This window comes from Orcinus orca, chromosome 15 (assembly GCF_937001465.1).
Source record: "Orcinus orca chromosome 15, mOrcOrc1.1, whole genome shotgun sequence".
In the NCBI taxonomy this organism is placed as follows: Eukaryota; Metazoa; Chordata; class Mammalia; order Artiodactyla; family Delphinidae; genus Orcinus; species Orcinus orca.
The window spans coordinates 19,167,249-19,187,557 of NC_064573.1; the positions used below are offsets into that span (position 1 = coordinate 19,167,249).

Sequence of the window (20,309 nt, forward strand, 5' to 3'; positions counted from 1 at the left end):
GCTACTGAGTGGCAGAGTCAGGCCATGAAACTAGGCAGTCTGCCTCCAAACCTTTCAGCTGTAGAACATTCTTTGTTCACAGAAAGTCTCATGGAAAAATTCAGTGTGTGACAGAACAAAGCAGAGCTGCTTTGGTTCAAGTCCAGACGGCAAAGCCCTGTCTGGGCAGTGCCTCCCCGTCCCTGGGGAGCCCTGTTTGAAAAGGCCTGATCTAGGAAATAATACCTCTTGGCTTGATGCCACTTATAAGCTGTCTTCAATCCATTCTAGCATAAAACAAATAAAATTCTTTTCTCACTTTAATTAACTGATTGTGTTTTATTTTGAAAATTTTATCTGCTTAAACTACTTCTGGCAGAAATAAATGTTAAGATAGATTTTCCCCCGGATGGTAACGCCATATGGCAATTTGGACTTTCCTGGCTTAAGTTCCCCTTTGGTTTCTTTATACAAATGAAGGACTGTGATCGTGAAAGTTTCCTGAACCAAAAGAGAAATGGGATTTGATTTCCTATAAATAGAGTTGCATATAAACTTTGCAACCAGATAGGCATGATCTACCCTCTCTGTTACGGACTGCTTATTTTCTGTGGTTGTTCATAATATAAAATAATCGGAGCAAGAATTTTAAGAGTTACTGTCCATTGAGTGCCTTCTGCAACCAGGGATTTAAAAAACTCTTCAGTTTTTACAACTCTAGGTGTTATCACCCCTATTTTACAGATATGTAAGTCGGGGCTCAGGTTTTATGTAACTTGTTTAAGTTGGCCCAACCAGTGAGGGGAGGAGGGAGGATGTTTTGAGAAATAACATTGGTTAAGGAGCAGAATTTTTTTTTTTAATTGAAGTATAGTTAATTTACAATGTTGTGTTAGTTTCAAGTGTACAGAAAAGTGATTCAGTTATACATATAGATATTCTTTTTCAGATTCTTTTCTGAAAAGAAAAGGTTATTGCAAGATATTGAGTGTAGTTCCTTGCAAGATATAGGTTATTGCAAGATATTGAGTGTAGTTCCCCCCTGGGCTATACAGTAGGTCCTTGTTGTTTATCTATTTAATATACAGTAGTGTGTATATGTTAATCCCAAACTCCTAATTTATCTCCCCCTACTCTTACCACTATCCCCTAACCATAAGTTTGTTTTCTATGTCTGTGAGTCTATTTCTGTTCCATAAATAGGTTCATTTGTGGAGCAGAATTTTTTGATATTAAGAATAAAAGTCACATAAGAGAATATATTTTAGGATGTATAATGTGAGGCCTGATGAAATTTTCAAATTATGAAAGACTGAGAATGCAGTGGGATCCATTCTAAAGAGTGATTAATTCCTGTGATGAAATGCCCCTTATCATTCGGTAATGTACACAATTATATAACACACTAAAAAGAAAAGAGACGGTGAATCAAACAAATGCGACTATAGATCAAGGGCGATTGAATTGAAGAACAAGAAAACAACTCAGACCAAGTCAATTGCTTTGCTTGCCTCTATTTTCCCCCTGCTTTTGCTCCCACCTGCTGCCATACTCTACCCCAGGGGAGGGCAAACTTTTTCTGTAAAGGACCTGTTAGATAGAAAATATTTTAGACATTGTTTGCCATGTATTTTCTGTGTTGAATCTACTCAACTGAGCTGTTACAGTGCAAAAGCAGCATAAACAATACGTAAGTGCACGGCCATGGTTATTTTAGAGTAAAACTTCATCTGTGAACACTAAATTTGAACTTCATATAATTTTCATGTGTCCCGAAATGTTATTCTTCTTTTGATTTTTTTTTTTTTTGAACCATTAAAAGATGTAAGAACCATTCATAAGCTGTCCTAACAGGCTGGAAGCCAGACTGGGCTCCCCGCCATGGTTTGATGACCACCACTCCAGCCTGACCATCCCTCTCTCACTTCCAAACACATCATTTCTTGTCTCTGTGGGCATTTCTTTTACTTCCAGCATTTAAATGTTGTTTTGGACTAAGAACTTAATCCCGGAAGAGACTTCAGAGGACCAAGTAACAGAAGTAGTTCCGCTCACATTCTGCAAAAAACAGACATGCAGAGCTGCTACGGCCAAATCAAGTTCCCCTGAAACAAATAGAAGCCACGGTGGCTGTCTAAGAGGATTTAACATAAAATGGAAAATTCTTGGCATACTCTGTCAATTTCATTGAAGATTAAAGGATAAATGCAGGACTTTGAGTCATCCCCAGAAGCTATTTAGTTTCAAAGTGATGCTAGCAAATATGAAAATTCTTTGTGTGTTTTAACAGCATAGGTCATTGCTAAATTTTAATTTTTTTCCCACTAGGGAATCTGACCTTAATGTGATAGAAACACTTTTGATCTTGGTGTCCAAAAGACGAAGGTTTGAGTTTCAGCTCTGTTAGTTTTACTGTGATCTTGGGTAAATGAATAGCACCTACTAGATTCTTGGCTTCCTTATCAGTAAAATGAGATTAATAATCCTACCTTACAGGACTTTTATTTTATCTTATTTTTTTAGTCCTTTACTATTTATTATGAAAATTCCAAAGAGAAACAAAATAGTAGAGCACTGTAGGGATCCCATGTGCCCTCACCCAGCTTCTACAATTCTGCGCATTTTATCAAACTTCTTTGATTTTTACCTCACCCCATTTTTTCCTCTCTTTAAATACTAGAGTAAAATACTCTCTTTAACATTTCAAATGTAATATTATCTCACCTGCAAATATTTCAGTATGTATAACTAACAGAGAAGATCTTTCTAAGGAATATCGATTCCATTATCACACCTAAAATTACAATAATTACAAGTAATGCTTTGCAAAATTGCAATAATTCTTTAACATCATCCGTTATCCAGTCAGTGGTAAAATTCCCCTACTTGTTTCAAAAATGTCTTTATATAGCTGGTTTATTTGAATCAGGAGCCAAAGAAAATTCACATATTGCATTTGGTCATATGTTTCTTAAGTCTCATAATTTCTGGCAACTTCTCTTCTCTTCTCCCCATCTTTCTTCCTATAATTAATTTGTGGAAAGAATAATTATTTGCCCTGTAAAATTTTACATAATCTGGATTTGGCTGTTTGCAACCTTCACCTTTGTAGAGTCATTGAACAGTTTCCTCTTTCTCAGATGTTTACCGTCAGTAGATAGAGGGGCTGCATACTTCATAGGTGATGCTTTCTACTTGTGCTTGTACCACATCTAGAGAGCATAGCGTCTGGTTGTCTGTTTTTTAGTTTTCTGTTAAGGTTGATTAGTGGGGTCCCTCGAGTTGATGCATTCTTCATCAAGCTCTCACCTAATGTTTTTAGAGCTGGTTGATGACTGTGGCTTAGATCCATTACTTCACAAGGGGTTGCAAAATGTAGGTTTTCTAATTCTATCAGTCCTTTTGGGTTTATTAGCAGAAATTCTGTAGCAAAATTTTCCTAATCAACTGTTTGGTTACCAAGAAATACATGGTAAATTCATATCATAAAGGCAAGACCAATGCTTGTTGGTGTCCCCCTCACCCCTTTTTCTGGGCTAATTTTTAGTATAATCGTGGCCCGTCTCCATTGAGTTTGAGGATTGTTGTTGTTGGTGGCGGTTTTTCTCTTGTCAACATAATTTCAGGAATTAAAAAAGTTTTGATATGTTTTAATCCATCACAGTCATTCCTCTTCAGGTTGGTTTTTGTGTCTTATTCAAGTAGTATTTGGTTACTATTTTGCTTTCTGGTATGACAAGATATCTCAGGCTCACCTTATATACTTCTTGCTCCAGATCTAAATCACTCAAGAAGCCCTGGTTGCATTTTAGTCGAAAATAGTGTACTGAGACCATAGTCTGGGCACTGGGAGTGTTAATTGCTTCTGTTTCTAAATTTTCAGTGGATAGACTTGGAATATACATTTTTAAAGGAAAATAAATCATTATTTTCTACTCATGGTTCCAGTTTGGATTGTAAGGTTTTTACATAACATTTTTGGCTCTGATTTGGATTTCTTCTTCTCTTATGCTAAAAATCTTGGTTCTTAAGACATTAAGACCATGACTTCTTGACTTTATTCTACATCATGCATTTATGTGAGTGAGTCATGTGAATGTGTGCACACACATATAATAGTTTCAGAACAGCAATACCAATATTTCCACCAAAAGTATTATTAGTGAATACGGTTTAAGATTGTTTGGGGATTCTTTTTGTTCTTAGGACATATCACATCTGGGAAAAATAGTCCCTGGTGCATGTTTTAAAGTCACTTCAAGTAATTCATGAGGATATGCCACCAAGTTTGTATGCAGATATATTCATTTGTTTTATTAGTTTTTTATTTTTGAGGATTTTCTTTTTTCTTTTTAACTTAGTTTTATTTTATAATTAGGTAAAACAATTACATTTTTCAGCGTCAAAACTGTAAATTACAGATTTTCCCCTTCTATCCTACTCTCTCTTCTTAGAGAAATTATATGTATCCTTTTCTGCACCTTGCTTTTTCACTGAATAAATATATCCTAGAGAAAACTCTATAGACGTAGGTAGTTCATTCAGTCAGTCCTCTTTTTGTGGGCATTTGGGCTTTTCCAAATCTTTTACTATTACAAATAGTTCTTGAGTAAATGGCCTTTACAGGCTACTGAGAGTTAAATAAAATGCAGTACATTAGAGGTCTCTGTAAAGTATAAAGTGATATACATACATGTATATAAGTTTTATATATATATATGATTTTGTTGTATTATTAGCCCCACAGACATTTATTAAGCACTTACAGTGTGCTAGAATATGAATATGAATAAGGCATAGTCTCTACTCTTGAGGTTTTATAGTCTAATTGATACTGAATGAAAAGAAAATTTTCCCATTTTTCATTCTCAGTTTAATTTTTAAGTTTCTAATCAATGACTGTTTCAACTGGTGTCGTTTTAATGTTAAATTAATTCCTGAATTTTGGATATATACAGATTTCCATAATTTATAATATTTTTTACTATATTTGATTACAGTGCTAATACAGAACTCCTTTCAGTTTACAAACCACATAATTATAACATCAAGGAGGTTAGTTTTGTCCAACTGATTTGGGCTGGGCTTCACAATGACAGCAGTAACAGTGACCACGACAGTTCCCCTGAAGGGGAAGATAGAAGATAATTCTGCCTCGTATGAGTCCACGTCAGCTCACATTATTGAAGAAACCGAATATGTGAAAAAGGTATGTGGGCACTGGAAATCATGTTACCATGGTATGATTTTTTACAATAAAGTCTGATATGAATTAGTGGGCTTTGTTTCTCCCTCCCTAGAACATGTGAGGAAGAACAAACCTAGCTTGGCAAAGGACAACCTTGATAGCTGAAATTTAAACACATGCGTTGTCATTTCTCTTGAGGGTATGAACCTCTGTTCCTACACTTGGACTAAAACTGAATAAAGGGCCAGGAGGGTTCAGAACACCTATCAGCACTTAATTTGTCCCACACTATTCACCACTGCGTCCTACTGTTTTACATCATTTCTCAGTTCTTTCATAAGTATTGATACTTTGTTGCCAAGTAGATATTTATGATGCCTGCTGAGTTTCTGTCTCTCCTTACCTTGTTCCTTCTCAAGCAGTTCAGAGCCACTATCACCAATGACTTGTACATGTTGGCATGTTACTTCATTAAAAATGTGAAATCTTATGAGAATCCAATGATAATGTCTGACAAAGGTATATATTCTCATGAACTACTTTTTAGAACAGATGGAAAAATTTGGACATAGCTAGTTTGTGACTTAGAGCGATTAATTTATCTTTGAGTGTCTTGCAATTCCATAGGTCACCAAGACACGGGGCTTGTATTTCATGCATAAATTTGTATGATCTCCTCTGAGTAATTATTCTCTAGTAATTATTAAATAGTAGTTATTCTCTAGTAATTACTAGAGAGTAATTATTTTGCAGTACTTATTGGATAGTAATTATTTTGTAATGATTACCAAATAGTAATTGTTTTATAGTAATTACCAAATAGCAAATTAGTACTAAATTACTATATAGAAAAAAACAGAACTAACTAGTATTAAATACTAATTACTAAATTGTAATTATTTTGTGGTATAATATTCATTTGGGTTATATTTTAGGTTTGCCTAAGAAACAGTTGTAAAGACCAAATGCTCATTTTCTGCAATCTAAACAATATTAGCCTAAATGCAAGTTAGGTCAATGGCAGTCATTTAAATCTGAGATTGACGCAGATGTAATACTTCCTAGATAAATTTGGTACTCTGTAACTGGTATAGAAAAAAAAAAAGTATTTGGTGTTAAATGCCTTTGAAAAAAATATTTTTCTTTTCTTTTAGATTCGAACTACTCTGGAAAAGATCCAAAATCAAATATTTAAAGATGAAGTACGACATAATAGTACAAATCACAAACAAGATGCAAAGGTAATGAATTCATCAAAATGTACCACTTTTATTCCTTCAGTAAATGAACGTAAAGCCATATAGACTTCCTTTAAATAACTTTTTGATATTATTAAATTATTCTTTGAATGATGAGTATTAAATATTTTGTTGGTATCTAAAGATGTTAATGGGCATATGTATATTTAACTACAGATGTCACTAGTAGGATCAGATTGGAATGGCCAGGTCTTACTTGAATATTTTAAACTTGGCTTACTTATCTAAATTGTATGGGAAGATATTGGCTCAGCCGGGATACATACAGGTTCACCTGGGCCACACCAATGGACACCCAGTTGAAGCCATTACGCTGCGTGATCAGTCAATAAGCTTAAATGCACCCCCTCCCCTGTGACCAGCCTTTTATTCTTAAGGTCAAATGATGTGCACTTAGCCTTGTCTGGATTATGCCAGCTTAGACCTCACCTGAGCCACATGCACCTCATCAATGTCAGTGTTATCCACTCTGCAGGATGGCCACAGAGAACACTAGAACATAGTGTAAGATGTATAAACAGAGTCTTCTTTATCATCCTCAGCTCCTAAACTGACACAACTCACTCCAATTATTTTCTTAAGTGCTCTGAAACTGAAAAAAAGATTAATGTTTGTGAATGATAGGAAAGATCAAACATTCAGTTCTGACTATGTTGAGTTGCCTATCAGAGTGGAGGTTTCTGATGGAAGTTGGATATCTGATTCTAGAGTTGAGGGTAGAAGTCTGGTATAGAAGGTCCAGGCTATGGGGTAGAGATTTTGGGAGTAAGGATGGTATTTAAAGTTCTGAAACTGGAGGAGATCACCGAACATATCAGTGTGGATAGAAAGGAGAGAAAAGCTAAGCATCTAGTCCTGAGATTTATGATATTTAGATGTTGGGAAGAAGAAGAATCCATCACAGGAGGCTGAGAAGTGAGGCTAGTGAATTAGGGGGATAAACAGGAGAGAATGGAGCTACTGAAGAGAAGGGAAAAAATGGGTTTTAGAAAGTGAAGAGGGACCGCTGTGTCAAATGGCGTCCGTGGGTTAAGTAAATTGAGGGCTAGTTATCGACCATTGGCTATAAAAATGGGGAGGTTGTTGGACACCTTAATAGGAATAGCTTCCTGGGAATGCAGATGAATTGTGTTGCCAGTATGTCTGCCTCGGCCATCTCAAACCACAGAAGGTCAGCCGACAAGTTAGATTTAAAAAAACAAACAACTGGCTTTGTGGATATCATTTATCTCCTTAAAAGGTCTTAATAGTATATTTTAAACTGTAGGGAATATAAAAGGCATGAAAGATGTACTTCTACCTTCCTTTTAATATAAGAATCTATTCAAATTTGAGCAAATAGAGAGGCCAGCTGCGTTTCATCTGGAACTTCCCATTGATATTTGAGATTCAAAAGATTTATTTGTGTTGATCTGAATCTTCCTTGAAATATGTAATACTGAGTGATAATTATTGTTATCAGAGTTAGTAGAGAAAAGGAAAAGTCAGGTGAATGATTTTCTTGTTTGTTCTTTTCAGCACTGTCGACACGTTCAAAATGGCTTTGACTCTGAAATGGACCCCTCTTGTTGCAGTTTGGATCTGCTCATGGAAAGGATAAAAGGAAAAGACCTACAGCTCTTAGAAATGAACAAAGAGAATGAAGTGTTGAAAATCAAGGTATGAGTAGTAGGAGAAATTTCTGATTTTGTACTTTGTGCCAGTAGGATAGATTTGTGGATCTGTGAAATTAGATAGACATCCACACACATCCATAAATCCACACATGTGCTCACATACTTAGAGAAGCACTTTTACAGTTGATCAATTAAGTCTCACTGTTTTATTTTGAAGGCGATTTTTATTATTAAAATAATTTTACAAAAGTTCAATGGGCATAGTTTCAGTTGTACAAGATGAATAAGTTCTAGAGATTCACTGTACAGTATTGTGCCTATATTTAATACTGTACTGTACACTCAAAAATCTGTTAATGGGGCAGGTCTCATGTTAAGTGTTTTTACTACAGTAAAATTTAAAAGTCTTTATATATGTAATAATTAGGTATTAAAACTTGCGTATTAATTAGAGCACTCAGTCAAATGTCTCATTGTTTTATTTAGCTAATCTATTGTTGGGTGCCTTATAGTTTCCTTTTTTGGCTTATTTTATATACAGTCCTACAGTGATTTAGTAGGTAGATCTTTGCAGCCATCCTTGATTATTTCTTTAGGTTAAATCTTTGAAAGATTCGTGACACGTTGTCGATATTGCCCCTAATACTTCAATCTTGTCCTCCTTCTATTTCAGGAAATATGTCTTTTAGTACCGTTGTGGCCAATGATACGAAAACGCTTGCAAATACGTGTATAATGATGCGGCACTGGGGAACACTTTGCAGGGGTGTGGTCTATATATGCAGGGCACTGATGTTCATAGAGCTCGCTTTGGCCTGGCCAGTGCAAATCACCTGCATGACAGCCCCAATAAATAGGGGGTCCTCATTTTATGTTTTCTTCTTACCAGATAACAGCATCTTTCCTCTTACCCATTGTCTATGAAGGTGCAAATGGTACGGTTACAGCCTCTGTGTTTCTGGTTGCCCATCAAACAGTTCTGTCTTTAACCCTTTTTATTGTAAAAGTCAAAACATGCACAGTGCCCTTTTGTTTCTAGCTCGAAGCCTCCAGAGAAGCAGGAGCAGTGGCTCTGAGAAATGTGGCCCAGAGATTATTTGAAAACTATCAAACACAGTCTAAAGAAGTTAGAAAGAAGCATGAGGACAGTAGACACTTACTCCAGGTACCGAGCTAGCAGCTTGCATACTGGTGGACTAAGCTCCAAGCTGTTCAAGTCTCTCTTCTGGGGAGGAGTTAGATGGGAAACAAGCAATGGCCACGTGACTTGGCAAGACCTTGGACGGGCAGGCTGCCCGTCTTCTGCCCTGATCTCCCCCAACCCCTGTTTAGCCTGGTACCCGGATAGTATACCTCCCTTGCCCAGAGCCCTGCCACCCAGCCTAGAAATCAGGGCTGGCCTCATGACACTGGCCAGTGGCTTCTCTTCTGGTTCTGCCTTTGACTAACTAGGTGACCCAGTTTGAATCACTCTGTCTCTCTGACTTGACTCTAAAATGAAAAAGTTGGGCTACATAAATGGTTTCAAAATTCTTTTGGTCCTGGAATACATTCTTCAGAGTAAACGAACAAAAACATGTATGTGTATGTACATATATATATATCATATAAAATTATATATTTTATATTTAATATATAAATTAAAATATAAAATCATACAACTATATATGTGTGTGTATATGGGTGTCTCTATATCATAGACACACACCTACACTTTGTTTGTTTTTGAATCTGAAATATGTGTCCTAGGGCCAGTAAAACTTTATCTGGAGAATGTATTCTAGGACTGGAAGAGGGAAACGTGTGTATGTGTGTGTTTGCCAAAACTCAAAACAGGGAAGCTCATTCAGGTACGGGTAGGGCACCTGGGTCTCTGCCAGCTCAGGCCCTAGGAGGGTCCCCAGGGAAGCACAGTAGGAATCCACTGCATAGGCGACACGCCCTCAAGCTTCAGGTTGGGGTGATGATGGTCACAAATGCCTAGGCACGCAGGGTGCAGGTAAAGTACCTACGTGAAAGAGTGAGCAGGTGTGTGTGGACGGGAGTGCCCATGTCCCAGCAAAGGGAGTGTCTGGGCAGGAATGCCCACCTGGTATATTCAAGGGAAGTCAGACACTTTTTTTTTCTAACCGTAAAATCTTGAGTTCTATTAAACACACAAGCAGATGTGGGTGCGCATGTCAGTTACAAGTCAGTTGAAACACTCCCAAGTGTGGCCTATGGGCTGCCCGCTGAAGACTTCTCTCCTATGTCTTTTAGTATAACTCCTGCTATACGCCTAGGAGATAACCCCCTGACACAGCGGGGATAATTATTCTGCTTTTATGACACTTTCTGGTTAAAAAGAAAACACTTTTTACTTGAACGTATAAGATTTTATTTTTGCTCTAGATAAGTTTTGTTGAGAAAAAGTCAAAAGTTTTGCTTTTCTTAAATTTTTGTCTCTCTTTCTTATACCAGTTCACAGAGTATGCTTTATGGTAGCAAATGTCAACATTCTAGAAATAATATTTATATGTTATTAATTCTCCATTGATTTAGTGTTGCTGTAGTCCATCAGGTTTATTTTGAAGAAAGACTGAATTCAAGGAAGTACTTCTAAACAAGTGTGAATTATTACATTTTTTTGGCGACTCAGAAAATTTTAGAGGGAGATAATAGCTGTATAGGTTTAATGAAAACGATAGTCTGATAACTGTTTTTCTGACAAAAGGTTAACACACTTGAAAAAGAACAGAAATTGAAGCAACATGTTGAAAATCTGAATCAAATTGCTGAAAAGCTTGAAGAAAGACATAATCAAATCACAGAACTGGAGAACCTTGTACAGAGAATGGAACAGGTAGGCCTCTGGAGAATTAAAGGGATTTCTTCCTGACAGGATTAGGGTAAGAATTAAAGAAGATAATATGAAAATAAATAACATTAAGTGAAAGTGTTCTTTGCAACTCCTAAGATCTTAGGATGTACTCAATAATGTTCATTCTTCCCTTACACATTTAATATGATGTGTATTGTAGTTACTGATTTACCTCTTTACAGATACTGCACTCGAATCATTTTCTGTCACTTTTTTTTTCTCGTAAATGTATGGCTTAGAAAGGGGAAACATGTGAGGCTATGAAGAGAAATAATGGAAAAAATCACAAGGTCTACCTACTGCTAGTAATAATATAGCGAATCCCTGTAATTACAGCATTTTTATGTATTGGAGTCAGTGAAGTGTTTATTTTTGGCCACCCAAGTCCCCTTTAGATTTATAAAAACCTATGACTGCCCTAGGACAGGTATAGTTCACAATTAAGAAAAGACATTCTTGGGACTTCCCCGGCAGTCCAGTGGTTAAGACTCCACGTTCCCAGTGCAGCGGGCACGGCGCACGGCTTGGCCAAATCTAGGGAAGAGTAATAATAGAACAAAAGTTATTAAAAGTTTCATGCAGTGTTCCTTTAAGTAGCTGCCCCTCCAAATACACACAAAAGGTTAGCACATAAATTTCGTTTTGCATGCCTTAGAATTTAGATAAACCAAGCAATATTTTTTAATAGTAAAACAAACCAATAGAAAACTGGCATCTTTGAAACTGAGTTGGAGTAGATAAGAATACAGACTTTAACTTCTAGTAAATATTGCCCAGTACATTTTTATATTTATTACATGAATTCCCTGATTTTCCTCCACTCTGCTCAGTCTTACTTTTTTTTATGAGTCTCCTTGAATTGAGGCTATTTCAGAAACATCACTTCAAAAGCATCACATTTCAACATTCAGGATATTTGCCTGAGAAACCTTGAGTAATTTTTTACATATTTCCCAAGAATTTAATTTATAACACTGTGAGTTTGGCTGAATTTGTGACCTTAATGAAGGTCCTATGAAGAAATCATGAAAATTAAATAAGCCCAACCTTAACTGAATCTAATAATAATAATATACAGCTACATCTGTGTTGTACGGTGGATGATGCTGAGTGTTTTACTTTAGCCAAAATCACAGGGCTAGAATGTCCTCAAGTAGCTGGTTTGCCCTCGTGTAACAGTTTATAATTATGATGTTTTGGACAAACTGTAACATTTGGATGAATACTTTACAATGTTAGAATATTTATCCTGTAATAAATAGTTTAGCAAACTAAGACAGCATAAGGAACGTTTGCATTTCGGAAAGGAAGACAATTCTGGAATGCAAATAGGGTTGTTTAATCAAACTACTTGATTAACCAGCTTGACATTTAAATGTAGATTTGCGATCACCTCAAACCCAGTAACACTGGGTCATGTTTACTGGTCAGCTGTCAGTCCCTGAAAGTTAACGAAAAACATAGTGTAATGTAATTTCTATCTTCTAGAAACCCCAGGAAATCTGTACTGGATGTGAGTTCATCTCAGAATTCCGGGGTATAGTCACTGGACTATTTATTCAACAAATATTTGAGCTCCTACCGCCTACCAGGCAGAGCTCCAAGCTAGATATCTATTTGTGAATGAACCAGATACAGTCTCTTTGTGGAGATTGCAATGTAATATATCTGGGTTGTGTGAGACTCAAGGAACTGCCCAGATCTCCTTTCATTCATTCTCCCAGGGGTCCTTAGGGAAGCTGACATCCAACTGAAGGTAGGGATGGACCCCAGAATAAGGTTAAGTGGCTTAGAAACTGGCAGACATTTTTGAGAAGAGATGGCCTAGCATTTGTCTTGATATTGACCCATAATGGAGAGCTGTCTCTAGGAGCTCTGTGACATAGTAAGTGGACAGAATGCCCATCGTTCAGCAAGGCCATGCAGGAACCTTCCAGAACATTCTAGTTCAGTGACTTCCTAGAGTGGAGTCTTTTGGAATCTCTGGGAGGTGGAGGTAGGTGGGGGTGCAGTGGAAGGAAAATGTGCAGGAGTTTTATCTTTATTTTTTAAACATATTTAGTTTAAAGATACATTACATTTGTAAAATGATCACGCAAATAAATAAAACTATAAGAAGCAAAGCTTGGTAACATCTTGGTCTAAGGAGATACTGAGGATAAAGGCTGTGATGAAGGGTTTCTCAGGAGGGAAGTGTGTATCAGAATGAGAGGAGGGGGTACTGAGACCTTTGTATTAATAAGAAAAGGCCATGAGTTCAAAAAGGAAATGAAAATTAAAAATAAACATCCACAACAAAGGTTGATAAATACTGCCCTGGTGGTGGGCACCCCCTGGAGAAGGATTCATTTTCTACTCACTTGCACGAGCCACTGCTCCAGTAAATAGCCATTAGTGGTATGAGGTCTGGTAATGAACGCATTACTTAAAACCTTCACCATCTGTCCCACTTTAATCAGGAATGCAGTGAGAATGAATTCCATAAACACAGCGATAAGCCAGCAAAACCGCCCAGTAAGAGCATTTTAATACGGCATATGTCCCTTTGGCTGGCAGCGCACTTCTGTTGCATCATATTTGCTTTCCAGTGTCATTGATTTAGCTCTATTAGCATTTTAGAGCTCAAAGGCTCTTTTGAGACCACCTAATTCCTCCTCATCATTTTATAAACGAGGACAGTGCGAATGAGGGACTATTCCACCGTCCTCCACTTAGCAGTTCACAATCCTTTCCATTATGCCCACATCTTCTCTGATGTGGGATAAAAGGGATGCCATTGGTTCCTAAATCATTTAGATGTTAACATGTGGCAGTGATTTAAGTTGGTGTCCACTCCACCTTGATCAATAAGGTGCGGGAACTCTTACGCTCTTCAGAGGTGTGGTTTTGGCAAGAGTGGATTGCCCCCTGGGTGGTGCTGTGAACGCCTTTCCCTTCCCAGAAGACACTGTCCCTGAGAAGTGCTAGCTGAGGTAGTGTGATTTTCCGTGTTGTCAGAGAGGCAGCATTAAGAGTCCAAGCTACAATGACCTACTGTATAGCACAGGGAACTCTACTCCATATTCTGTAATAACCTATATAGGAAAGAACATGAAAAAGAACGGATATACATGTATGTATAAATGAACCACTTTGCTGTACACCTGAAACTAACACAACATTGTAAATCAACTATACTCCAATATAAAATAAAAATTAAATTAAAAAAAGAGTCCAAGCTAAATACTGGAGGCTTGACCAAGGCAGAACATTTATTTGTCCAGCTGTCTGGTCTCCTTGAACCCTGGTGATAAAGATTCATGAATTGAGAGTAAGTCCGTTAGAAAGAATGTTTGTTAAACACCATTTTTCCTCCTATAAATTCAAAATATATTATCAGTGATGTGTTTCTTTGATGACCCAAGTGTCATAATAAGCTTGCAAAGAGTATCTTGATCCCTCAGATCAACTAAGGCTGCACCAGAACAGTATCTAATATATGTGACAAGAATGCTACAGGAAATTTTTGAAAAAGTATAAATTTTAAAAATAACAGAGCACATAAGATATGAAGTATTTGGCACCTTCAAATTATTATATATTGAGGTCCTAATATGTTTCAGAGAAGCATGTAGACCTTTCACATACATCTCCAATCATCCCAACATTTCAATATAGATAGTATTATCCCCATCTTAGGGATGTTCAAAAAGTCAAAAACATGACTCAAACAAATATAGAATGAATACATGTCAGATGTTTTAGTCAACTCATTAATTAATGAGGGAACCAGTAAGGTTGTAAAGCTGGTTTAAATAAAATATTTTTTGAAATTGGCTATTTGCACGCATTTTGAGAAAAGGAATGTAGAATAGGATTACTAGGTTAGATACAAAGGTGGTTAATATTCTTTAAGGCAATAAACCATAACCTTTGGGATTACCTTTTCTACCAGGCAGAAACCCACAAATTAACATGCAACTTCACAAAGTCAGGGCTCTAATCAAATAATAAAGTCACACGCAAAGAAATTCTCCAAGAGAATTAAAAAAATCCTTGTGTCAGGTTATTAAACCATGACCCAATATGACATTAAAATTATATATTTTGATTTACAAGTTTTGGTTAATTTTTCTTAACAGTGATAAGGTCTAGAAGGGTTAAAACCTTGGCAAAACTTAACACAGTCACCAAGTTTCAGAACCAGTTCTGTCCATGTCCAAAGACATTCTGAGATTTTTGCTCTAATGGCACTGTCTTTTACCCATATAAATACTACAGAAGGAATGACTTTAAACAGCATTGTAAATACTGTCAAAACATCTATTTCCATCAGATATAAAAAAGAACACAATCCTCCCAGCTTGGTTTTTCATGGACTCATCTATTTTCCTGTTGGATGTCGAGAGTTTGGTTTAATGGTGACAATCAGACATTTCTTTAGGGATTCTTTCACAATGTCAACATTTCTGTTATATCCTAATTAGGAAGTGACTTTATCACTTATGACTTTGATCTTTCACTAAATATACATTTACTACTTTTCTACCTCTGACAGATGCCATGTAAGCAGGTAGGTATCAAGACAAGTGCAATAATATCCTTGGATACCAACAACTCAAGATTACCGGAGGAGAAGCAGGTGGAATGATGGGAGAGCCAGTGTCTAGAGAGAGATGGGCAGGCAGTTAGCATTTAGGGCGGGATGGAGAGACAGAAGAGAAGTTTGACTGAGCAGTGGACTGGGGGAGGGGCCAAAGCAAAGCTCTCCAGAAAAACGTGGTTAGTGAAGACAACTAGTCTTGATCTGTCCTTGAGCGGCTTACGTTACCGAGTCCAAAACCGCTCTGCTCGCCGCACGACAGGCTAATAAATCGGAGATGAGGTGTTGAGGCAAGGAACACGACTTTATTTGGAAAGCCGGCAGACGGAGAAGACGGCGGACTAAAGTCTCAAAATAACCATCTTATCGGGGTTTGGATGCCAGTTTCTTTTATAGCACAGAGGGGGAGATGAGGAAGTAAAGTAAAAAGGTGTAAGTTTTGCAAATATCACCTGGAATGGCCAGCCTCGGGGAAGGGATGTGTTAATTTCTTCTTTTTTGCAGCCATCGACGGCTGAAACAGGGTCTGGATGTTTCCCTGATCAAAGGCAGTTTGGTTTAACATTCAGACAGAGGGGCAGGGTTCCCCGAGGCAGGCCGTTATGTATAGACAGTATCCTTTTAGTGAACAAAAGCAGTGGAAAGCAAAGGTTAAAGTAAAAGAAAGAGATTCAACATGTAGTCAGACCTGGCTCTTCCCTGTTACACTTGTAAACCATGCTGGAGAATGCCTGCCCCGGACTTCACTGGGGTGGGTTGTAACAGCTCCGTATGAAATGAGCTCTTTAGCTCAAAACATATTTCTAGTATTACAAGAAGCATCTTTTGCGAACAGTTTGCAAGAATTCCTTGCTGAATACACACGCACATAGAGAGAAAGAGAACGAGAGAGAGAAAGACAGAGAGAGAGAGAGAAATAAAGGAAAAGAAATGAGCAAAAATTGTATTTTATTTTCTCCTAGGAAAAGAGGACACTGCTAGAAAAAAAACTGTCTTTGGAAAACAAGCTGCTGCATCTCAAATCCAACGCTACATATGCTCAAAGGTTTGCAGATCTCCTACGTAAAAGCAGTCCCTGATATCTTTCCTCTCTTCAGGTCCACTGACCAGTGGATAGAAGACAACTATCCCCCAAGGGAAAGGAAGCCTGAACGTGCAGGAGGAAGGGAGATTTCTTAGCATTAACAGCCGTGTGCCTCTCTCTCCCTACCCACTGGGGAATCTGGATGGGGCAGTGGTCACTGGGGGTACAGGGAAACTGGTGTGTGTATATGTGTGTGGTGGCTCGTTAATCCTTTTGAAGAGTGAATGAGCCTGTCCCCTCCCTGTTTACCCTTGGTGCTGAAGAGGATGCTGTTGAGGTCTCCATTCCCCTGATGCTTCTGATTTTGTTAATGGATCTCCGCTACAGCCGGCCTTAAATTAGCTAGCCCGCAAGTGGAATTGTAAGATAGTTTTGTCGTGCTCCCAACTTCGTAGAGAATGAAGGAAATACTGTGAAAAGCATCCTTAGTTCTTGGGACTTACTTACAAATATTCGTAATTCACAAGCAGTCCTGGTCCTTGTGTGCTGGGGTAGGGATGGATTTACGGGTTGATGGGTATCGAATGGCTTGACTACTTGGCTGCTGTTAGAAAAATTCTCTGGAATGTCATAGAATAACTCATATCATATGAAATCTCCGGAACTTTTTCTTTTCTTTTCCTTTCCTTTCTTTTCTTTTAATTCTAAGCCTAGCACAATCATTATATATTCTGATATAACATCCAAAGTCAAATCTATTTCAAGATCTTAGTTTATCCATCTAGACCTCTTGATCTAGGCACTATTATGAATCTCAAAATGTACACATTCTTATTCTCATTTATTCAATAACATCTGCTCAGACATCACTTTCTCTTGGTCTTTTGATTTTTTCCTATCTCCTTTTCCTTTCCCATTATCTCTCTTTCTCATCATTGGACCTCATAAGCCAAAGTCCAGAACTGGGCTGACCCTGGCAATTGTACCTACATATTTGAAACACACTGGGATACCACTGATATTAATTTCCTCATACGCTTCCCTGTGAACACGCATATAGCCCCAGAAGGTGGATTTCTGAGTTTCATAGCACTGTACTCTCTGTAGAGAATAAAGGAAATATTAGGGAAAATATCCAGAAGTTTTTGGAATTACTTGTATATACTCATAATTTAACTCTAAGTAAATTTTTGGCTTACCTCTTTTTTTTTTTTCCCTAAAGAGAGCTTTTCCATGCAGCAGAACTACAGCTGGTACACTGTGCCTTCCATTAAGAGTCCAGACAATGAGTTTGATTTATTCTTTAAAACATGATTTTTTATTGATAATAGAGGTTTTGTCAGTCTTTGAGCCAAAAATGTAATGACTTTAAAAACCAAACTGAGCTATTCTTTCAGTTCTATTATATATGAGCAGTCAGGATAAAGAATTCTCAAAAAGCTCTTGAGGAGGTTTTAGAAATATCTTGAGGGAAATGGAGCTTCTGTGTTTCCAGAAAGGTGTTTGAACATCCTGGCTTGTGCAGTTTTCATAAATTGCAGGTGTCACAAATATTTATTTTACTTGTTATTTTGAGCCGTGCGTAGAGGTATTCCCTTTGCTAAGTGACAAGAAAATGAAATCAGTATGAGTCAGATTCCTTTAGTTAAAACAACAGAGACTTGGTTAAGCTACCATAAATAGGATTTCTGTTAGGTGAAGACTGAATAGATATGGCCATAAAGAAGATGTACTCATGGGAAGACAGGAGGACAACCCTTTAGCACCTAATGTGATTTGAAAAACCAGATTATTTTGCTGATCCCACTTAGTGATGCGTGTTTATGCAGTTTCACTCTTTTCTTGTTCGTCCTGGATGATTCATTACCTTTTCCCACCGTTTTTCACCAGCTGGTTTGTATTCTCTGTATTCTCCTTTCAGATTCCAGAGGAAAGAGTCTGACTGGCCTAATATTACTTCCTGTATTGGACAGATAGATCATCTTGACCAACCCCTGCATTGACATCCAACCAATAGCCTTTGGCAGGCGTCCCCTCCCATCCTTGTGGGTGGCCTCCCCTTACTCAAAGAATAGCCTAGGGCTTCTTCCCTGAGCAGGGGGCTATGGGTGATTTAATTTCCCTTAAACATAGATAGTTTGATAGGTGCCATGACTTTCTTGAATTGCAGTGAGTTTCATTCTACAATTTTGATAAAGAGATAAAAAGATTCAATATGTTGTAACTTGGCATTTCTAATATTAGAAAGCATCTCTGAGGGCGATAACTTTTAAGCTTTTATAATTCAGAAGAAAAAGAGTTTCTTCTTGCACGTGGATATGTATGTACCATTATATTAAGCTACTCCTCACAATTACTTTTTTTTTTAAACATCTTTATTGGAGTATAATTGCTTTACAATGGTGCGTATGTATATGTATAGCTGATTCACTTTGTTATACGGCAGAAACTCACAATTACTGTTAACGGGAGTAAAAAGGTTTGGCAGAAGCCATCTTTTTTAAAAACAAGGTTGACTCCATATTTCTACTACCATCACTACTAACTGACACATCCATAGTGCCTTTCGGTTTATAAAGTAACCTGAGGGACCTTATTTAATTTGATCTTCCCATGGACCTTTCAGGGAGGAAACAGAGCTTCTAATTGGTTACATGACCTGTCAAGATCACTCGGCTTTCCAGAAGTTGTAGGGCTGGGAGTTTGGGCTCTAGTATTGCCGTAGCAAAGCCTGTGCTTGTTCTTCTATAGAGGAGACTTGACTTTTTTTCTCTTATTTCTGGAAACTCCAGAGACCTTTTCTCTGACTGGTTTCCTCAGTCCCCTGTGTGGCTCCGAGCAGAAGGCAGTTTTCCAACTTTTCTCTCTGCCCTGTGATGTCACAGACAAACACACAGGCCCATTTTAGAGTTATCCCTTGGGGAACACATTTGGGCTTCGTAAAGACAAGTAGTGTGTTGGCTTCAACATACCTGTAGAAGCTGCTTAGGGATGGTACATTCCTTAGAGGAAGAAACAGGGTATCTTGAAGATGTGGTTGCATGTCGAAGCATACTGTTGTTACTTACATCTATCTTTGGTAGTTTTGAGGGCTGTCTTAAACACCCCCATGCCCCGCCCATTTAGTGCTACCACTGAAAACGACAATGGGGAAGATTTTGACCGGCAACAGTAATACATATTCCTGAGTTCTGGTTGAAATGTGAACAGAGCTATACCTACGTCTTGTTTATTCTTTCACCTTGGTCTGGCCTGGGAAAGGTAAGGACCTGGCTCCTCCTATTCTTATGGTTGTGATTGTCAGTTTCCCTCTCTTCCACTGGCCACCATAAAGGTCCAAAGAAACATCAAATCCTAAATAGCAGGAAACCTGAGTCCCTGTAGATTCTAGTATGATTTTTTCATAGCTTCAAAGAAGCTCCAGGATGCCACCAATCTCACTATCTTCTCTCTCAAGTGGGAATTCCATATGGGGTTATTCATATGCCCAATGCTATGAGTAGTGTGCCCAGAAGTAGCAGCATCTGGTACATGCAGCATAGTTTCAGTTGCCACTTTTATTGCATTCATTTTGTCTCTCAGTATCTAGCTCTTTTTATTTCTTCTGGAATTTTCATTCCTATAAACAGCATAATGCATTAATCCCTGATAATAAGTACAATTTATAAAGACTTAAAAGGGTTATGTTCTGGGGTTGTGCAAATATGGCCATCCTCATGTTCTCATACCCTTTGCAATTATGTATTTATGTACCCTGAGTTCTAAGAAAATGTAAGATCATTTACAAAAACTACATAAAAG

The 20,309-nt window shown here is 37.6% G+C and overlaps 1 protein-coding gene across 4 annotated transcripts in view; it reads left to right on the plus strand.

Moving 5' to 3' along the window:
- The window catches only part of CCDC68 (coiled-coil domain containing 68), a 51,855-nt gene that overhangs the window by 11,887 nt on the left and 19,659 nt on the right, over positions 1-20,309 (plus strand). For 3 of the 4 annotated variants that reach the window (XM_049697642.1, XM_049697643.1, XM_049697644.1), the window contains 6 exons: positions 4,980-5,188; positions 6,322-6,408; positions 7,945-8,085; positions 9,082-9,207; positions 10,756-10,884; positions 16,447-16,529. In XM_049697642.1, the coding sequence (XP_049553599.1) occupies positions 5,072-5,188; positions 6,322-6,408; positions 7,945-8,085; positions 9,082-9,207; positions 10,756-10,884; positions 16,447-16,529 (683 nt within the window). In that variant the 5' untranslated portion in view covers positions 4,980-5,071. The remainder of the gene's footprint in view (positions 1-4,979; positions 5,189-6,321; positions 6,409-7,944; positions 8,086-9,081; positions 9,208-10,755; positions 10,885-16,446; positions 16,530-20,309) is intronic. The other variant, XM_049697645.1, reaches the window with a different exon arrangement.